Below are 17257 nucleotides of genomic sequence, written 5' to 3'. Positions count from 1 at the left end.
CACTCCTTAAATGTCAACAGCAAGGCCAAACCAATCAAGCAGAAGCTACGACGGTTCGCTCGTGACAAGAAGGAGGCGATTAGGGTAGAAGTTACACGGCTTTTGGCAGCCGGATTTATCAAAGAAGTGTATCATCCGGAATGGTTAGCCAACCCGGTTCTTGTACGCAAAAAGAATAATGAATGGAGAATGTGCGTTGATTATACTGATCTCAACAAACACTGCCCTAAGGACCCCTTCGGCTTACCTCGCATAGACGAGGTCGTAGATTCAACCGCCGGTTGCGAGCTACTTTCCTTTCTCGATTGCTACTCTGGTTATCACCAGATCGCTCTCAAAAAGGATGACCAGATTAAGACATCTTTCATCACGCCTTTCGGCGCCTACTGCTACACAACTATGTCGTTCGGGCTCAAAAACGCCAGAGCTACCTACCAGCGCGCTATACAGGCCTGCCTCAACGACGAGATAAAAGACGGCCTCGTCGAGGCTTATGTTGACGATGTAGTTGTCAAAACCAAGGAAGTATGTACCCTTGTTGACGATCTGGAACGCACCTTTGCAGCCCTCAATACGTTCCAATGGAAATTAAACCCAAGGCCTACTGCTACACGACTATGTCGTTCGGGCTCAAAAACGCCGGAGCTACCTACCAGCGCGCTATACAGGCCTGCCTCAACGACGAGATAAAAGACGGCCTCGTCGAGGCTTATGTTGACGATGTAGTTGTCAAAACCAAGGAAGTACGTACCCTTGTTGATGATCTGGAACGCACCTTTGCAGCCCTCAATACGTTCCAATGGAAATTAAACCCAAAGAAGTGTGTCTTTGGCGTTCCTTCTGGCATACTGCTCGGCAACGTCGTCAGTTACGACGGCATACACCCTAACCCGGAGAAGGTCAAAGCTATCTTAGACATGAAGCCCCCAACAAAGGTGAAAGATGTCCAGAAGTTTACCGGATGCATGGCCGCTCTAAGCCGTTTTATATCAAGGTTGGGAGAAAAAGGGCTACCGTTCTTCAAACTCCTTAAAGCATCCAAGAAGTTTGAGTGGTCGGAGGAAGCAGACGCTGCTTTCACGCAGCTAAAAGAATACCTCACATCACCCCCGGTACTTACTGCTCCCAGAGAAGACGAAACTCTCCTACTTTACATTGCGGCAACCGATCGGGTGGTTTCCACTACAATCGTGGTCGAGCACGACGAGCCGGGCCACGCCTACAAGGTACAACGGCCGATTTATTTCATTAGTGAGGTACTCAACGAATCCAAGGCCAGGTACCCACAGATTCAGAAACTGCTCTACGCCATACTGATAACATCCCGAAAGTTGAGACATTACTTCGACGGATATCGTGTGGTGGTCATGACCGAGTATCCTTTGAGGGACATCATTCGCAATAAGGATGTGAACGGACGCATCGTCAAATGGGCAATGGAGCTATGCCCCTTTTCCTTGGAATTTGCAAGCCGTACTACAATCAAGTCTCAGGCACTCGTAGATTTCATCGTCGAGTGGACAGACTTAAGCACGCCTGCCTCTCCGGGATCCGACGAATATTGGACGATGTACTTCGACGGTTCTCTTAACATTGACGGTGCGGGAGCAGGAGTTCTTTTCGTGTCACCATCCAAGGAGCAGCTCCGGTACGTCCTCAGGATTTATTTCCCAGCATCCAATAACGCAGCCGAGTATGAAGCATGCCTGCATGGTTTACGCATTGCGGTTGAGCTTGGTGTTAAACGTCTCTATGTCTACGGAGACTCGGCTCTGGTCATCAACCAACTCAACAAGGACTGGGACACGACCAGCGAAAAGATGGACGCATACTGCAAATCAATAAGAAAGCTGGAAGGTAGGTTCTATGGCATCGAGTACATACATGTGGTCCGGGACAAGAACCAGGCAGCGGATGCGTTGTCAAAATTAGGATCATCCCGAGCCAAAATCCCACATGGCGTATTCGTCCAAGACCTGCTCACGCCTTCCATCGAAAACGAAAATTCTACGGTCGACAAAGCTCCAGACCAGCAGCTAGTGGCTACGGTCCCAGCAACAAGCACAACCGAGCCGCTTCCGACCACTCATAAGCCAGACTAGAGGACACCTTTCATCAAGTACTTAACAGATGGCAGCGGTTATACTGATCGAACAGAAAACGAGCGACTAATGCGTCGCAGTAAGCAGTATCTGCTCGTCGATGGCAAGTTATGGCGCAAAAATGCAAAGGAGGAAATCTTGATGAAGTGTCTAACCCAGGAGGAAGGTGAGCATCTCCTGGACCAAATCCACTCTGGCTCCTGCGGCAACCACGCGGCCTCAAGAACACTGGTCGGTAAGGCTTTCCGAGCAGGGTTCTATTGGCCGTCAGCAGTAGCCGACGCAGAGAAGTTAGTTCGCCGCTGTGAGGGTTGTCAGTTCTTCGCCAAGAGAACCCATGTACCAGCACATGAGATTCAGATGATTCCAGCCTCTTGGCCCTTCGCGTGCTGGGGACTGGACATGATCGGGCCTTTCAAACCGGCTCCTGGAAAATTTACATGCGTCTTCGTGCTAATTGACAAATTTTCTAAGTGGATAGAATACATGCCTCTGGTACAGGCATCCTCAGATAAGGCTGTCACGTTCCTCGACCAGGTCATCCACCGTTTCGGCGTACCCAACAGCATCATTACTGATCTGGGTACTCAGTTCACCGGGAATGCTTTTTGGGACTTCTGCGATGAAAGGAGCATAGTTGTAAAATACGTTTCGGTGGCGCACCCTAGAGCTAATGGACAAGTCGAGCGGGCAAATGGCATGATCTTGGACGCATTGAAGAAGAGGATGTACAGAGAAAACGATAAAGCTCCTGGAAGATGGCTTAAGGAGTTGCCAGCCGTGGTCTGGGGCCTCCGGACTCAGCCCAGTCGTAACACCGGCGTCTCACCATACTTTATGGTTTACGGTGCTGAGGCAGTCCTCCCACCAGATATAGCTTTCAGATCAGCGCGGGTAGAGAACTACGATGAGGGCAAGGTCAATGAAGTACGGGAGCTAGAAGTCAACAGCGCAGAGGAGAAAAGGCTTGATTCTTGTGTGCGCACGGCCAAATACCTTGCTGTTTTGCGTAGGTACTACAACAAGAATGTTAAAGAGCGTTTCTTCGTGGTCGGGGACTTAGTCCTGAAGTGGAAGACGAACCAGGCTGGTGTCCACAAACTCGCAACCCCATGGGAGGGACCCTTCATGATCAAGGAAGTCACACGTCCAACGTCTTACAGGTTAGCTCACCTGGATGGCACGGACATACCAAACTCGTGGCACATCGACAAGCTTAGACGTTTCTATGCTTAACTACTGAGATATGTACTCTACTTGTATTTTCGATTTACTTTAATAAAGCAATTATGATTTCTCCGACCACTCTAATGTGTCACTCCGAATTTTATGGCTATTCTAACTTAGCCAGTACAAGCCGACCACCACTCCTACGGTTTTCGGAGCAGGCCCTGTCTCCGGTTCCTCCCAACGCGTGCACGGGATCCGCTCTCTACGTTGCGGGTGATCGGCAGGTCCCCCCTGGTTTGACTTGTCTGCGTCCATGTGTGCACAGGTCATAGTACCTCACACTCCGACCACATGCCAAACTAGGGCCGCACAAACTTTTCGGGATGATGTGTCGAGCAAAACGGTACAACTAAACAGAATGTTAACACGTTCCCACTTAGTTACACCAACAAAAACTTTCAAGATTAAGTACGTTTTGTATAAAGCAAACGAGCTTATAATGATATTCAGTTACGTTATTACAAGCTTGCCTGAAGAGGCTCCAGTTTACAATAACACAACTATGTCCTCCTTCTACAGCTCTAAGCTTATTACATTGGCTAGTCGGGGCGCATGGCATTTGCTGCTCGCCGCCTCTGATACCCTACTCGAGTCTTGGGGACTCTTGAGCTGGTCGAGCTGAAGGGGATGGCCCCGCCGGTGCCTGGCTAGTCGAGACCGCAGGCTTCGTTGGTTGGCTTGTAGATGATGGCATTCCCAGCTGGCTTGTCGATGGCATACCCTGTACAGGTGCTGTCCCACCTCCACACAGGTTAATATCGCCAATTATCTTTGACGACAAGTCCAGCTGGGCCGTCCGAAGCTCTTTTGCCTTGTCTGGGTCTATCTCCTTCGGGTACCCAGTCTCTAGGCGTTTGAGATCGATCAAGGGGTAGTGAGCACGCACCATGCTTAGCACATGGGCACCCGTGTACTCACTCGCCTCCTTCATGAATTCTTGGAACCATCCCCATGCTTGTCTGCATCTCTCGACCAGTCCGAGCTGGGGCGTCCTTAGTTCTTCCTCTGTGAGCGCCGGATCGATAAGGTCGAGGACGGGCACAATACCAGCTGCCATTTCTTGGCACCGCTTGTTCCACGTGTCCCGCTCCTCGGTGGCCTTGAGGCATCATGCCTTCCAGTCGTCACGCTCCTTGATCACGGCCTCTAGGTGCCTCTTGGCATTGACTTTCAAAACTGAACGCAGTATAAGACATCAAACGTGATGACACGACAAGGCAAGGTGGGCAATAGAATGAGAGAGGTGATCTGGAATGCTTACTTTTCAGGTCCTCCTTCATTCTGGTAGTGTGGTCTTGGAGTTCAGACTGGCTGCGTGCCAGTTTCTCATTGTCCTCCTTCAGGCGACCACATTCTGCGGTCACACGGCTATTTTCCCTCTGGAGGCGGGTCCTTTCAGCTTCTAAACCTGAATTACAGAAGTTACTGCCGAGAACACAATAACACAAGTCTTGTACTTGCTATGATACGGTGAAAACTTACTTGTTCTTTCCCGCTCTTTGTTATTGAGCTGGCCGACCAGGTTTTTGTTCTGTGCTTCTCGGTCTGTCCTCTCCTAGTCGGCGGCTTCAAGTTGGTGCCGTAAGCATTCCACTTCAGCCGTCAGCTCTTTATTGGTCGTCGTGATTCCTTCTATCTGGTCGAAGCACCTTTTTCGGTATCTTGCAATTTTCATCAAGTCCTGCATATAGGCAAGCTACGTCAGACAGTTCGACTACGCAAAAGGGTCAAGGACTCAAGCCAAATATACCTGGACTTCTGTCACCAGACGCTTGGCCGCCCGTTCGACCCTTAATGTCTCTTCGATCTCTGGGATTTCCTCGTGCATGACCCATTCGTCGTTCCGATAGCGCGACACATATACATGTTGTCGCCTATCTTGGGGACGGCCCAGGACTTCTTCCACTTCTTCTTCTTCAGTCTCCTGTTCGGGGGGCGGCGCTGGTCTAGAGTTTGCAGGCTCCACGACCACCAGGGTTTTCCTACGAGCCGTCGCGTCGGCAAAAACGTTCTGGGCCACTTCTGGCTGCTGCTCCTCGGCTAGATCCAGCTCCCTTGGCGCCATGGTATCCGCCTCAGCAGGGTTCATGCTCAGAGCACTTGTACTCTGCTCGGTTGTCTTCTCGACCAGCTACTCGGGGTCTGGAGTCTGGTCGTCCGCCTGCTGAGGCCCAGGCGGGGTCCTTGCTATGGGCTCCTCCACGGCTGGCTGCTGGGCAGTTTGACCCGCCGTTGTTGGCGAACACGTGCCGCACCCAGCTAGCTGGTCGGGGCTCTTGGTGGATGCCGATCTAATGCATCAGAGACAAATTCAGAAGATAATAGTATCCAATGCAAAATGCAAGCTTACATAAAAAATATAGATACTTACAGCTTCGACTTGCGGAATGATGTGGCGAAGGAACGTCTCCTCGACCGCCCCTGCTCCGCTTGCTCGACAGTTTCTGATGGGACTCTTTCCACCTCCGGTACAGGCGTCGGGGTATGATGCTTGACGTTTCCTTCGTCTGTCCTCTGTGTTGCAGTGGTTGGTGCTGTGACCACTGCTGGCCCAGAGGAGCCACCCTGCTCTGTCGGTCCCACCTGCCTTCTCCTCTTTCGGGGGACGAGCTGGAAGATGTCCGCATCCTCTGCTTCGTCGTCCGACAGGGGGAAGATGGCCTGGCGTCGTTTGCTGGCAGCCGGGCGCTTGCCAGCGGCTCTGGTCGGGGCGTCCTCTACAGTCTCGAGCACCGCCCAGTGAACGTCGTCGGTCCTGGCGCTGGTCTGGGTGGCCGGGCCGGTAGCTTGTGGCCATTCCACACCGGGGGGAGGCGACACGAACACTTCTGCCCGGTCACGACCATTGCACTGAGACACAAAATGAGGGCAAGCAGTTATTTTCTTGCTACAACATGACTCTACAGTTAAAAGGCGGTGTCATTTACCTTTGGGATCGGCCAGGTTGAACAGCTCACCAATCCTGGCCTTGATTTCCATCTTGTCGAGCGGCTCTTTCCTGGTCCTTGTGGGATCTGCGCCTCCTTGGTACTCGAAGCCAGGATGAATCCTTTTCTGGCAGGGCTGAATTCTTCGGCTGATGAAGTTGCCGACCACGCTTGGGCCGTCAAGCCTTCCCCACGGGATCATCCCGAGCAGTTCGGCAATCTGCTCCAAGTTCTCGGGCTTCTCGACCAGCTATTTTTCTTCTCTGGAATTAGCCCCATGTCGCACAGAGTGATAGTGTTCGGTTCTTCCCAGATATAGAACCACTTCTTGTACCACTCGTCCAATGAGGTGTTCCAGGGACAGTGCAGGTATTGAGCCTTCATGCCGTCACACAGGTTCAGGTAGACGCCTCCGGCGATCTTCGAGCCACCGCTCCCTTTCTTCCGAAGACAGAACAGGTGGCGAAAGAGGTTGAAATGGGGCTGGAAGCCACCATACGCCTCGCAGAGATGGATGAAGGTGGAGACGAGAAGAATCGAGTTGGGATGCAGATTGCAAATCCCAATCTCGTAGTACAAGCAGATACCCTGAAGGAAGGGGTGCACTGGAATCCCAAAACCCCGTTTGAAGAAATCTTCGAAAACAACAATTTCACCTGGTTGTGGATCGGGGAAGCTTTCTCCTTCCGGTGCACGCCATCCAGCGAGTGCCTTGTTGTGGAGCACCCCCATGGCGACGAGGTCTTCGATGGTCTGCTCGTTGCTCCGCAATTTCCACCACTCCTTCGCCATGATACCGCCTTTCTTCTAGGCGTCCCTCCTCCCCATTACTCTGTCCTTTCTAGGGGAGTGGATGCGGTGGCGAGGGGATTTGGCGATGTTTATCGGAGGAATAGGGTTTGGCAAGAGGAAGACGAAGGTGGCGGCGGCGAATGACAATGGGGAACGGTGACAGTAGCTCGCCAGATCTACATTATAAATAACGAAGAGTTCCATCGTTTCGTCCGCCCAAGTTTCTTGGGAGACGTGTGCACGCGCAGCGGACGGTTGTTCACACCACCTCGAGATCTATGCCAATAAACACGCCCCTTTGTTTACAGCGTACGCGCCTCTTCGCTGATAAAGTCAGAGGGCCCACACTGACGCACCTCTATACAGGTGCCAAGCGACAATTTGACAGAAAGAGTAACAGGGCAGAATGCCGTGCTATACCTGTTTGCTTTTTTGACCAAGACGTGTCAGTTTGGACTTGACAGAGTATGGCGACAAATAAATACAACAAATAATAGTACAAGCGGCACACGCGATAATGGATTGCCCAGACCACTACTGTGTTTGGGGGATCGCCTAGACCACTACTGTGCTCGGTTACTGACCGGACCATTCCCTTGCTCGGGGAATACTCCGACCACGGTAACTTTTCCAACCATTACCGTACTCGGTAAATGCTATGACCACTGCCGTGCTTGGGGACTCTCCCGACCACTGCTTGAATAATGGTTCTCCTTGGCTACATGTGATTCGTACTCACATACAGTTGAGAGACATTTCTTTAGACCTTGCTACAAGGCTCGTATTTTGCCTTCCAGCAAACTCGGGGGCTACGTCGGTACGATGCACCTGCTGGTGAATCTTGTTTTGCCTATGCGGCAATTGGATTTTCAACGTCAGCAGAAATTATTTCGAGACCCTGGCACCACGTGCCTACGTCACCTACTACCAGGCTCGGGGACTAAGTGGGCACACTTCACCTTGCGGTGAATGTGTTCCTCTACTCGACCCCTATGCTTTGAATAATTGTAAGGATTAATAATATGCTCGGGGACTACTCCGACCACTGCTTGAATAATGGTTCTCCTTGGCTACATGTGATTCGTACTCACATACAGTTGAGAGACATTTCTTTAGACCTTGCTACAAGGCTCGTATTTCACCTTCCAGCAAACTTTTGGAACTACGACGGTACAATGCACCTGCCGGTGCATCTTGTTTTGCCTGTGCGGCAATTTGGTTTTCAATTAATCTAGGAATTCTTTTTTAAGACCCTGGCACCACGTGCCCACGTCACCTACTACCAGGCTCGGGGACTAAGTGGGCACACTTCACCGCAAGGTGAATGTGTTTGTTTTTCGACCCCTACGCTTCTGATGTTCAAGGACGCTAAGCTTCAAGATCACTTACATTTCTTTTCAGAAATACAAGTGGGCACACTTCTCAGGACAAGACATCTTTTTCTTTTTCTTTTTTCTTAAGAGCACCATACATTCTTCGGACAACCTACTTCTCCGGTGATGACGGTGGTCGGAGGCATTAAGGGTTCAAGCCTCACTTGTCGGAGAAGGTCAAAATGGCGTGTCGCAGCATAATGTATGATGCTCGGGGACTAGCTGTGGGGGTATTAACCCCTATACCCTTACGGCTAAGCTTGGGCTGGCCCGGATCGATGGGTTTAGTCCACCCGAAAGACGACGTGCGGCCCAGTTAACCTGATCGGAGTCCCGCACAAGGAATCAATACGGGTTTGGTGATCAAGCAGGATCCTGGTCGGTTAGAATAGGAATCCTTGTCCGGCCACATATGGCAATTGTAACTGACTAGGATGAGTTTCTAGATCTGTAACCCTGCCCCCCGGACTATATAAGGTGGGCAGGGGATCCCTCTAAAAAACACCTCTCATTGATGTACAGCAATACAAATCAGACGCAGGACGTAGGTATTACGCCTTCTTGGCGGCCGAACCTGGATAAAACCTCGTGTCTGTCTTGTGTCACCATCTTGTTTTAGGGCTTGCGCATCTGTCTGCCGATAATCTACTACCTTGGGCATACCCCTAGGTAGACTGCCGACCATATTTCGTCGACAAAGGCCACTTTGAGTGATTTTGGAATCAAGTTCAAGAAAGTGCCATTGCTATGTGACAATGAGAGTGCAATCAAGTTGACCAACAATCCGGTTCAACATGCAAGAACAAAGCACATTGATGTCCGCCACCATTTCATAAGAGATCACCAACAAAAAGAGGACATTTGCATTGAGAGTGTTGGCACCAAAGATCAACTTGCTGATATATTCACCAAGCCATTGGATGAGAAAAGGTTTTGCAAGCTAAGGAATGAGTTGAGCACATTGGATTTCTCAAATATGTGTTGATGCACCCCCACTTATATGACATGCCTCTCCTTCGAGCAATCCAAGGTAAAAGTTGATTGGCATGGCATACATCCTTGCTAAGGACATGATTAGTGCATCTAGTCATCTCTCAATTTTAATAGGCTCATTCATGAAAATCAAATGAATTTGATGTTTGTATGGTACCACTATTGCTTCTATACTTGACTTGATCTAGTGGTAGCATATGACATGTGTCGGTGTTTCGAACAAGCACCAGCAAGTAAATTTATAGTGATGCACGTTAGGCTCAGATGGTGCGCTAAAGGACACAAGATTTATACTGGTTTGGGCTGAATGTCCCTACATATAGTCTGTTGCTGCTCGTGTTATTAGCACCGAAAATGGTTCATAGTAGGGGGTACAAATGGTCGAGAGAGGGACTGGTCCCAAGTCTCTAATGGAAGGGTCAAAAGGATGCCAAGAGCTTGGTAGCAGCTTGACTGTGTGTGATGTGTGTTGTGTGTTGTGTGTCAAAAGTCGGTCCTCTGGTTGGAGGAAGCACCTCCCCTTTTATAGATGAAGGGGACGGTTTTACAAGTCAGAGGGAACGGCTGCGTATGCTACCGAGCCTTGTTGTTTATGTCTACCCAGCCTTGTTGTCCATTCCGACGGATATCAGGTAAGGGTAAGCGCCTACAATACTGTCGATGCCACTGTAGAATGTCAGGATGGCTATAGAGTACTGCTCTGCACAGGGTATGGACTCTGGTATAGTCATTTTGACTTATGGGCCTTGCCTAGCCTTGCTCCGCATGCCTTCTGGTTCTTACGAATCCCTGTCGGAGGGACGTGGGTCGGAGTCCGGAGTAGCGCTGTGGGCAAGGCCTTCCGATCGGAGGGAGCGTCCGGAGGCCGAAATGTGTGCTCCGATCTGGTGGGCCTGAGGGATCGTGCAGTGGGCACCGCTCCCTTGAGACCACAGCGCGGTGACCGCACATCCGTCATTGGGGAGTGTGCGAGCCCTTACCTGGACCGTAGTGGTTGTTGTATGTCTACGTCAGGTTCCGTGTCTGAGGACTGAAGGTGGTGCCTACAACTCTGTAGGGCGAAGAGCATGCGCCCACAACACTATTTAGGCCCTACCACGCCTGGAAGGGTCTAAAGCACCCATTCCGTCATTCCTTGGCAGTACTTTTCCTGCTGGGGCGCAGGGTATGGTCCTCGAAGCCGCGGTTGACCCGAACGTCTTGTCCTACCCTGTACCTATCATCATGAGGGAGCGGGGAGAGGTTGTCAGGCGAGACAAAACCAGTCTTTGGACATCGGGCGAGGCGAGGTTCATCCTCGAACGTCGGGCGAGGTAGAGCTTAGCTTTTATCCATCGGGCGAGACCGAGTCGGGCCCTTAGCCCTCGGGCGAGGCGGTGCTGACCCAAAGACGTCGGGCGAGGCAGAGTCGAGCCTAGCCCTCGGGTGAGGCGGAGTCGAGCCCAGCCCTTGGGCGAGGCGAAGCTGACCCAAGGGTGTCGGGCGAGGCAGATTCTAGCCCTTAGTCCTCAGGCGAGGCGGAGCTGACCCAAGGGCGTCGGGCGAGGCGGAGTCTAGCCCTTAGCCCTCGGGCAAGGCGGGGCTGTCCCAAGGGCGTCAGGCTAGGCAGAGTCTAGCCCTTAGCCCTCGGGCGAGGCAGAGCTGACCCAAGGGCATCAGGCGAGGTGGAGTCTAGCCCTTAGCCCTCGGGTGAGGCGGAGCTGGCCCAAGGGCATCGGGTGAGGCGGAGTCAAACTTCCGTCATTTGGGCAAGAAACGCAGCGGCGCCCTTGTCTGTCCAGGAGTTTCTTAACGTTCGATGGTTATTGGTTCCACCTTCTAGGGTACCCCGGTATTAGGTCCCCGTCAGTAGCCCCCGAGCCCCCAGGCAATTTGGACAGAATCGCCCGAGGGGTGCTTTTGATTCCGTCGGAGTTAATTCGCCAGAGGGTGCGTGCGAGCGCACCTGATGGGTGTAGCCCCCGAGCCCCTGGGTGATTCGAGTAGAGTCGCCCAGGGGGGTAGTATCGGACCCTTCGCGGGTAAGGCTAAAAGACTTGGTTTTTTGTCAGCTGGATATTTTAAGGGAATCGTGGTATTCCGTTCGTGGGATTTTTATTCAGTGTCGGCCTGGCTGGGACCTGACTACGGATCAAGGCCCTGGTGATTCTTGCGTCCTTGAGCCCCGATAGTTTGTGGGCCTATCCCTCGTTGGGACGGCCCTTTGGCTCTAGGACCCTAGGTGGGCCAGAGGGAAAAGCTCTGTGACCTGTGTCCCCTTGATGGAGAGAGAGTCCTGGCCCGCCTGGGGAAGGCGAACCGTCCGGCGCGAATTTTTCAGGAAGGGATAGGGGTCATGTGCGTGTATCCCGTGAGGTGACGCGGCGGTGCACGTGGCAGGCTCAGAGATCGAAGCGGATGGTTGCCCTTCTCGCATCCGTTGCCCCTATAAAACCACATGGTTTGCCCCTAGGGTTCTGCATTTTGCCTCCTCGCCTTCGCGTCCTCAGCCTCCACCGCCAATTGCCTGTTCCTCTTGCACCCATACTGCCTCCGCCATCAAACTCACTGCTGCCTTCTTCCCCGTGCCGCTCCTACCATTGTAATGGACCTGGGGTACAAATCCAACATCTCTCCTCAGCGCTTAGAGGGCCTCGTCCACCGAGGCCTCCTTCACTCATTGACTGCCACCGAGAAGTGGCGGCTGCTCGGTGAAGAGGGGGAACCAGAGCCTCCCGAAGGGTACATCATTTCTTTCGCCCACTTCCATGAGTGAGGATTCGCCACCCCCGCCCATCAGTTCCTTCGGGGATTGATGGACTACTATTAGGTGGAGCTTCAACACCTTACCCCCAATGGGATTCAGCACATTGTGGCGTTTGTCGCCCTGTGCGAGGGGTTCTTGGGAATCGATCCCCACTTTGACCTATGGCGGTATCTCTTTGCCATCAATCTCGTGAAGAGGCAGGTCGGGAAGCAAGATTTGCACGCGCCGGTGGGGTGTGCCAGCATCCACCTCCGCAACACCCAGGCGGGGGCGTATCCGTTAATGCGTCTGACCACCTCTAACAAGGGGTGGCATTCGTAGTGGTTCTATGTCAAGAACGACGCCATCGCTCCCTTGCCGGCCTTCACTGGGCGCTACATCTTGGAAGCCCCGGAGTCATGGGGGTGGGGCGTTCAGGCCAAGGACAAGAAGCATCTCATCGACCTTCTCGCTGCCCTCTGAACTCTGAAGGAGAGGGGCGTGAAAGGGTCGGGGATTATTGGTGCCTACCACGCGAGGAGGGTTGTGCCACTGATGGCGGGTGCGCTTCCCCTATATCAGATGGTGCCTGAAGCGTCGTTCGAAGGGACGGCGCTCGCCAATGAAGCGCTCCCTCCTTCCGAGGTGGCACAACGCATTAAGGAGGCGATGGAGCCCATGAAGGACTCCGTTGGCGCCGTCCTCGACTTCGTGTACCCAGTGCCAGGGCATCCCCCAATGTGACCGGAGCCGGGGTTTGTTGACTTTGTAAGTTTTCTTTTCCCTTGCTCCTCTTTTTGCTTGAAATTTCTGATCCTCTGATGCTAACCGTGGGATAGCGGGATCAGCCGAGGGGACTGTTCTTCAAGAATAGCCTGGTTCCACTGCTGAAGGACCCAACCCGGGCAGCAGCAAACCGTGCCTTGGCCGGTTGGGACAAGAAGACGAGGGAGCTCGCAAAGAAGAAGGCGATATGGAAGCAGCAAGCTCGCGATCGAGGAGAGGAGACTAGTAGTGATGATGACGGCGATGATGACAACGACGATGATGAGACGGCAGCCGGCGTGGATTGGGGTGACCTGGTGAACGAGGTCTCATTGTCCATGTAGGGCCCCCTTCCATTCCACGAGGAGGGAAGTGAGTCCACGGGGATGGTGGAGCCGGGCCTACCTCTGGGTCTGGCGAGAGCCGGAGGATCTGCCATCACTCGCGGGGTGCCAGCGGAGGATCGGTGGATGGGAGGGGACAAATCCGATGCTGTCCCTGAGGTACTGGTGGAGGGGGGAGATTCTGACGCCGCGCCCCATGAGCTGATGGAGGGTGCGACTCTGGCGCTGCGCCCCATGAGCTAATGGAGGGGAGTGGCTCTGGTGCCATGCCCTCGGAGGTAAGAGAGACGAGCCCCCCTGCGTCGGAGCAGGGGGCAGGCTTGAAACGGTCCTATCCACATGAGTTGGAGCAGGGGTCCGAGGGTTCGTCCCCGAAATGTACCCATCGACCGAAAGCGTCAGAGTACGTCACCGATTACCCTCGCTTTCTTCCTTTATTTCTCCGTTCAGACCTTATGCCCATTTTCTGTTTTGTAGATTCTTGCGACGGGGCTACCCTTTGGGGCCGGCGCCTAGGAAGAGCCTCGCTCTCTAGGTAGGGCGGATTACGCTGCCCGGCGTCACCCCTGTTACAGGCAGGAGTGACACTTCCGCTGCGGCCTCGTTGGCTGGTCCGGCAGCGCCCGCGGTGGCGGCCGTGCCCTTGGTGGTTGTCGAGTAGACGGCCACGACCGCGACAAGCCAGGAGCAGCCAGATGCAGCCACGGTGGCATCTGAGGGGGTGGTGCATTTCGTGTCCCCAGCGGCCCAGGTGATGGTGCCTGATGTGGGCCGGGCGGAGTTGGATGCCATAGTGGCGGCATCTGATAGAGCAGCACAGTTCGCGTCGTCGGAGGCCTAGACAGAGGTGGCCATGACCGCAACATGCCCGGTGGGGTCGGATACTGCCGTGGTGGCATCCGAGGGCATGGCGCAATCCGCGCTATCGGCGGTCCAGGCCGTGGCGCCCGGGGCAGGTCGGATGGAGGAGGACATGGCCGAAAGGTCTCTGGGCGTCGTTGCGGAGGTGGGAAGGACCAAAAGGGAGCCGCCTTTGGCCCTATTGTCGGGGGGGCAACCGCTCTCCCATGAGGGGGGAGCCGCCGTTCTAGTGAATGGCCGCCGAGGACCCAACATCGGCTCTGTTCTCGCTCGACGATGCTGCTGAGAGCCTGGAGCGGGAAAATCTAGACATTGGGTTCTTGGCTGCGTTGAATGATATTATTGCTCGTAGCCGGGACAAGTCTCGGTTCCTTCATGATCAAAAGGCGGAATGGGACTGCCTTACGGAGGAGGCCAGTCTACGAGGAGATGTGGGCACGCAACTCGCTGCCGCCCAGCAGCGGGAGGCCAAGGCGCGTCGAGACACGGAGGAGGCTCATGGAATGTTTGAGGACCTATCGGCGAGGGTAAAGCTAGACGAGGAGGATGCCACCAGGCTTTGAAAGGAGCGGGACGAGCTTCTACAGAAGGACGCCATGGCCAGTAAGCGGGCTGGTGAGCTCCTGGCGGAGCTGGAGACGGAGCGAGACCTCAAACTAAAAACTGAGGAGAGGTCCACGGCGTTGTAGCAGAGGGCGGACCGGGACACCGAGATGATCACCCGGTTGCGTGAGGAGCGGGACGAGCTACGCTGGACCGAGGAAAGACTTCACTCGGAACGCAGTGTAGCCCGTGAGGGTCACGACCAGGCCATCCGGGAGCACGATGAGGCACGTGGGGTGGTCGATTCCCTCCAGGTGGATCTTGGAGACGCGGTGAACTGATGGTTGGATGTTGAGAATGTTGTCGCCAGGCTAGAGAAGGAGCTTACTGAAGTGCGAGGGATCCTCCGGGTCGAGAGCGACGAGCACAACCTTTTGCAAGCTGCTGTCAGAGTGGTCACTGATGCCCTGAGGGTGGCACAGCCAGAAGGATCCAGCTCGGTTGCAGGTCGTGCCACGGGAATCACGGCGCGGGTAGGCCAACTTGAGGAGGACGCCTTTCATGCCGGGATCACCCAAGCCTTTGCCGTCGCCCATTCCCATTATGATTAGGAGATTAAACTGGAGGTAATGAGATGTTTTGCCTAGGCCACCCGATCGACCCAGGAGACCCACTGGGCTCCCCCTGGAGGGAGGTTCAGTCATTGGGTCGTTCCATGGTCCTGCCTGGGGAAGCGGAGAGTCGCCTGCAGGTGAGCGTGCCGCGGTTCTCGCGTCCGGGGCACATTAGTGGCGGGCCATGCCCGGGTGACATTCTGGCTTACCAGACGACGTCTCGTCGACCAGAGCACGTCCCGTCGTTTCTAGCGCGTCCCCTCAGATTTCTGTCAGCATTAATTTCGCATTTGTATTGAATAGGAGAAGGCAGAGAGTTTTTTGTCCGAACCTTTCGCCTTTCCTTAGCTGCTAAGCCCCCTCTTTAAATAGGGTGGGGGAAAGGAGTTCTCGCCCCACCTCCCCGCCAGCCTCTGAGCCACCACCTCTTCTCCTTCCTTTTCACCGAATGCATCGGCTCCTAAGTAAGAGAGGGTAATGCCAAGGAGAGAAGAACTCACAGATCCGCTCATGAATCTAGAGCGTGATGTCGAGCTGGAGGTCATCCAACGTAGATGAGGTGGCGTGGTTCACCTGTGCTGAGGAGGGGTCGCCGCCCGATGCTGTTGTTAGGGTTGCGGCTGACGATGATGGCGTTGTCCCTGGGCGTCCTGGTGGAGGCGCCATTGTCGGGATCGCGGCTGGCGACGATGGCATAGTTCCTGGGCGTCCCGGTGGAGGCGCCATTGTCACCGGTGTGGTGCCCGTTGTCGCAGATGATGACGCTGTCGAAGATCCAGCGGAGCGGTGGGGCGTCACCGATGGAGAGCGTAATGCAGCGGCCGCAGTAGATGAATTGGTCCGTGTACATGCCGGGACATCGCCGATGGAGAGCTTGGCACGGCGGCCACAATAGACGAACTGGTCCATGTACATGCCCAGACGTCGCCGATGGAGAGCTTGGCGCGGCGGCCATAGTAGTTCTTGTAGTAAAGTTTAAGCAGAAATTGTAATTGAATAAGTTTTGGGGAGCTCCTGAGTGAACAGTCTTTTGAATTTTAGGAGTACATTAGTCCTTTGCATGATGAAATCACTTTGTAAGTGGTGAATTTGTACAAAAATGAACAAATTTTCATGTTTTGTTACGACAAACAGCTTTTTAGCTTCCTCTTTTTATAGAAGAGGTTTTGATGCCCTCCGACTCTTCCCATGACATAAATTGCAAAAACTAGGAGTGCAGGTGAATTAGTTCTGATTTCTGCTGGTGAGCAAAGAGGTTGTAGCCGCTAGGGCATGGGTCTCCTGTAGTCCTACCAGTTGTATTCAGAATTTGATCCTGAAATCTTAGCCTTTAGGAATTGTTATGAGAAGAACGGAAAACTTAGAGAAAGTTTGCAAAGATAACGCAGGAAGTGTTTGCAAAATGTACTTGTATTATTCGTATCAGCCCCCGAGTGAGGTCTGGCCCCTCGTAATTTGCAGGGGTCGGATGTCACTAAAGATCGAGGATTTGTAAAAACTGATAAGAAAAACATGCGTTTATTTAAGGGTAGAAACGACGTAGCTGCTCAATGTTCCAGGCGTTGGTGAAGACCTCGCCGTTGATGGTTTTCAGCTTGTAGGCGCCTGGGTGGAGTACCTCCGCGAGGACGTACGGTCCCTCCCAGGGCGGGGAGAGCTTGTGGCAGTTCTTGTTGCTCTACATGAGGCGGAGGACGAGGTCCCCAATGTTGAAGGCTCGGCCCCGCACCCGTCGGCTGTGGTACCATCGCAACGCCTGCTGGTACTTGGCTGAACGGAGGAGGGCGATGTCGCGGGCTTCGTCTAGCTGGTCCATGGCGTCTTGGTGGGATGCCTCGGCCCCCTATTCGTCGTATGCTCTAATTCTTGGTGCCCCATAGTCAAGGTCCGTTGGGAGAACAGCCTCAGAACCGTAGACCATGAAGAAGGGTGTGTAGCCGGTGGCCCAGCTAGGAGTTGTCCTTAGGCTCTAGAGCACCGCCGAGAGC

The 17257-nt window shown here is 53.7% G+C and overlaps 1 protein-coding gene across 1 annotated transcript; it reads right to left on the bottom strand.

The window, feature by feature from the left end:
• Positions 1-15810: 15810 nt before the first annotated feature.
• On the bottom strand, positions 15811-16119 carry LOC136470234 (large ribosomal subunit protein uL2x-like). The gene has a single exon (XM_066468146.1). The coding sequence runs from the start codon at positions 16117-16119 to the stop codon at positions 15811-15813; it is 309 nt and encodes a 102-aa protein (XP_066324243.1).
• Positions 16120-17257: the final 1138 nt, after the last annotated feature.

Source organism: Miscanthus floridulus, chromosome 8 (assembly GCF_019320115.1).
Source record: "Miscanthus floridulus cultivar M001 chromosome 8, ASM1932011v1, whole genome shotgun sequence".
NCBI lineage: Eukaryota > Viridiplantae > Streptophyta > Magnoliopsida > Poales > Poaceae > Miscanthus > Miscanthus floridulus.
Note: the sequence above shows the minus strand (reverse complement) of the source record. Positions and strands in the feature narration are given on the sequence as shown.